The sequence below is a fragment of the Ruditapes philippinarum genome, unplaced genomic scaffold, assembly GCF_026571515.1.
Source record: "Ruditapes philippinarum isolate M1 unplaced genomic scaffold, ASM2657151v2 ctg6056_1_1_1_1, whole genome shotgun sequence".
Classification (NCBI taxonomy): Eukaryota; Metazoa; Mollusca; class Bivalvia; order Venerida; family Veneridae; genus Ruditapes; species Ruditapes philippinarum.
Window position 1 is genome coordinate 11,461 of NW_026852489.1, and position 3,540 is coordinate 15,000.

General features: G+C 29.4%; 1 protein-coding gene across 1 annotated transcript in view; it reads right to left on the reverse strand.

Moving 5' to 3' along the window:
- Window positions 1-573: 573 nt before the first annotated feature.
- The window catches only part of LOC132714790 (nuclear pore complex protein Nup160-like), a 40,756-nt gene continuing 37,789 nt past the window's right edge, over window positions 574-3,540 (reverse strand). The window contains exons 32-34 of the mRNA XM_060697717.1: window positions 2,856-2,993; window positions 2,265-2,369; window positions 574-1,556 (exon numbers count right to left, since the gene is read on the reverse strand). Coding sequence (XP_060553700.1) covers window positions 1,452-1,556; window positions 2,265-2,369; window positions 2,856-2,993 — 348 coding nt within the window. The 3' untranslated portion in view covers window positions 574-1,451. The remainder of the gene's footprint in view (window positions 1,557-2,264; window positions 2,370-2,855; window positions 2,994-3,540) is intronic.

Here is a 3,540-nt window from a genome sequence, read left to right on the forward strand (position 1 = left end):
TGGCTGTGTTAATCTTAGATTTTAGTGATATTAAGATGAAAATTTCAAGATCACACAATATAGGCTGGTAAAACAGCATAGACATGCATGAAAGCCTGGCTCTGTAGCAAATCTGTTCTCTTAATCTATGGTGGAATGCAAAAAGGGTACAAGGGAAAAAAAATGAAAAAAATCATGAAAATATGTGTATATCTTTATTCAGGTTGCTGCAACATGTACATCAGTACAAATACTACATAACATTTTATAATAACAAGTGTGATGTTTTCTTTTTCAAACAAAATATACACATCCAGGGAAGATACATGATTGTGTGATAATGTTATATTTTGTTCTTACAGTTTACGTTATGCACATGAAACAAAAACAAGACATACATGTGAAATTCATTTATAATATACAGACTTCAGTTTGCACAAATATGTAATAAATACAACTATAAAGCTTGGTCAGGTCTATTTAAAACAAAAAAACTTATTGAAAATATTCCAGATAAATGGTAGTACTGCTAGATACTTATCATTGAAATCTGAATTATTACAGATAATGGAACACATGATTTTAGAAAAAAAATTTAACCTTAAAAACTAAGAATGATAATTACATTTTATTTATCTTGTAGTTGAGAAGATAGTCTAATACTTAACAGTTTAAAAATAAACTGGTCCCTTAGAAAACAATTAAGGGTCAATCAATTAACAGAAATTTCAGTATTAAAAATATTTATGTTACTGAACTCATACTGTATTATTCTCCATTTAACTACTTCAGTTATTGATACTTACTGCAATATAATAATTACAGCAATATTTTCCACAATAACAAAACATTACCCATCCAAAGATATATAGTGACTGAAAAGGGTGAAAGTCGAACAAAGTTTACATTCTGACATAACTCCTTTCAATTCTTTAATTTACTTCGCATGAATGATAAATAACTCAGATGTCCTACATACCCATAGGAATTTACCTATTACATTCAAAAAATTAAAAGGGTCACTCTTTTTGTATTTTAGGCAGATCCTAATCATTTCCTAATAACAATTGTTGGTCAATCACTATTTTAACAGTCAGTTTTTTTTTAAATATAAAGTCAATTCAGCACACTTTGACAATGAAAAAATGAGCATAAAATACATTTTAATTCAACATTGGTTGTGTAGGATTAAAGTTTAGAATTAAAAAACCTAACAATATGATTACGAAAAAACAATTGCACTTTTTATATCTATTTAGTAATTCATATTACTATTGACATAATTATATATAGAGATCATTTCATCCTGCAGAATTAAAAAACTTATTTGTTGTATATCTGTCAATTTTTAACATGCATTTGATTTTCCTGTTTTTTATTTTTATTTCCCTGAATGAATGTTTCTATCATCTGTAAAAAAAATGCTAATGAAATTTTGTCACATATCTGGTATCATGTGACCACAAATTTGATCATGTGACATAAAATGGCTGCCCAGTAGGTTGACAAACTTGATCTGATGATTCCTTCAATCTTCTCATATACCGCTGTAATCTTTCCTCTAACATTTGATAAAGCTGCAAGAAATAATGAATAAAAATAATAAGTTTTTATCTGGCACAAAACATTTTACTCCCGCCAGTAATGATTTTTACACATCCCCAGTATATAAAGCCAGTCTGTATGAGTCCAAACTCTATCCCAATGACTGCTTCAATTTATCATTTAAATATATAAAATTCTTACTTCAACAACAGAAAAAAGTTACACATTCAAAATATGACAAGTCCATCATACAAATTTAACATCTAATACGCAAACATCAATCTTAAACATTGTAAATCAACTATATATGTATATTGACCACCATTTAACAAAATTTATTCTAGACAGTAATTTGCTCAGATTAAATAATTTACTTACAAATGGCTCATGAATGATTATGGTAACAAATGAACCTACAAATTGTAATATTTAGTGGAATTTTGATGAAGTATCAATACTAAGCAAACAACCTGAAATAAGCCAGTTCAATATTTTCATTCTGTGCATCACTTCAAAATAAAAGGCCTGGGAGCATATTCAACCACCAAACTTCCATGGAGAAGTGGTATAGTTTTCATCACATGGACAAATTCAAAGTTCCTTGCAGGCTTCAAACTCACATAGGCAGAAGTCATTTGATGTCACTAACCCTATTCATTGTCACCAGTAGCCTCATGTTTTCTCCTTGGTACAGTTTATATTAGTATATGACTAAAATCTTTACAGAACACATAAGTTACCTCTCCAAGGTGTCTTTCTTGTCGATGTTCATGTAATGATTTTCTCAACATATCTATACTTGTATATGGTAACCATACAGTCTGTGGTTGATGCTGTAAACAACCCTGAAAAATAGCACATACACACAAAATAGATTTAATTTGGTTCACTATTCAAACTGGCTAGAAACATTTATGTTACTTTTTCTATAAGATCTTACATAAGTTGCGAAGAAGTCTAGGAAATGAAAATGAAAATTTATGCCAAGTTATATCAAAATCCCTCAATGCATATACATGTAGAAGTTTTGCTCTGGACAAGTGTTTTTCAAAGTTTATTCATGTCTATATGAAATAATAACAAATATCAAATTCTTTTAATCCCATCCTGTTAGAAAGCAAAGAAACTAAAAAAATGACAATATAATCAGCTTGATGGAAAATGTTCTATAACATAAACCCTGTTTTACATAGTGACAGATAAAATGATATCTTTTATATTTAACATGACTTTGTGTAGCATTAAGGAATATTTACTGGTTATAACATTCAAAACAAGCAACATCATGTGACAAAAATATTTTTCATGAGGCATGAACCATTTATACATACCTTTAACTGGAATAATTTACTGTCATGACCACTAAATGTTTCAATAACAGAGTCCATATATTCTACACAAAGACTGACAGCTTCTTCTAGAAGGTCATATTCTATATACAGACGTAACAACTTGGCGGAATTCAATCCCTGAAACATAGTATAACTATGTCATACCATATAATAAATGTTTTTTTTTCTCCAGATTTGAGTACAATATGGCATGGAGAGCCAATGAGGACAAAATACTATTGACACAATAGTCAGATAGTACCAATTAAACTTATCTAACCTGTAACTACCCATACAATTTATATACCAATATTAAAAGTAATTAGCAATCTTTCTGTTATCAGTTTGACATGACATTATGGTAGGATTATCCGCCTGTCTTTAACTTGCGTCAGTGTTTGATATTTTTTTTTGTCTGATAGGATTGTTGTATTTCAAATGAGTAGCAACACATTTACATTGGTTAAATCTAGTAAAAAGACTGTTGATAAAAGTAATTTCAAACCAATTTAATTTTGTAAATATTTACTAATTCTTAAAAGGAACATACACAGCTTTCATTTTGTAACTGTCCATAAAGTTAAGAGAATATCAAGATGAAAATTTAGTCAGTCAACAATGCCGAGCCTAGTTAGACTGCACAGACATGCTGGTTGGCCTAGCTTTATACTGGTGACAAAGGCTA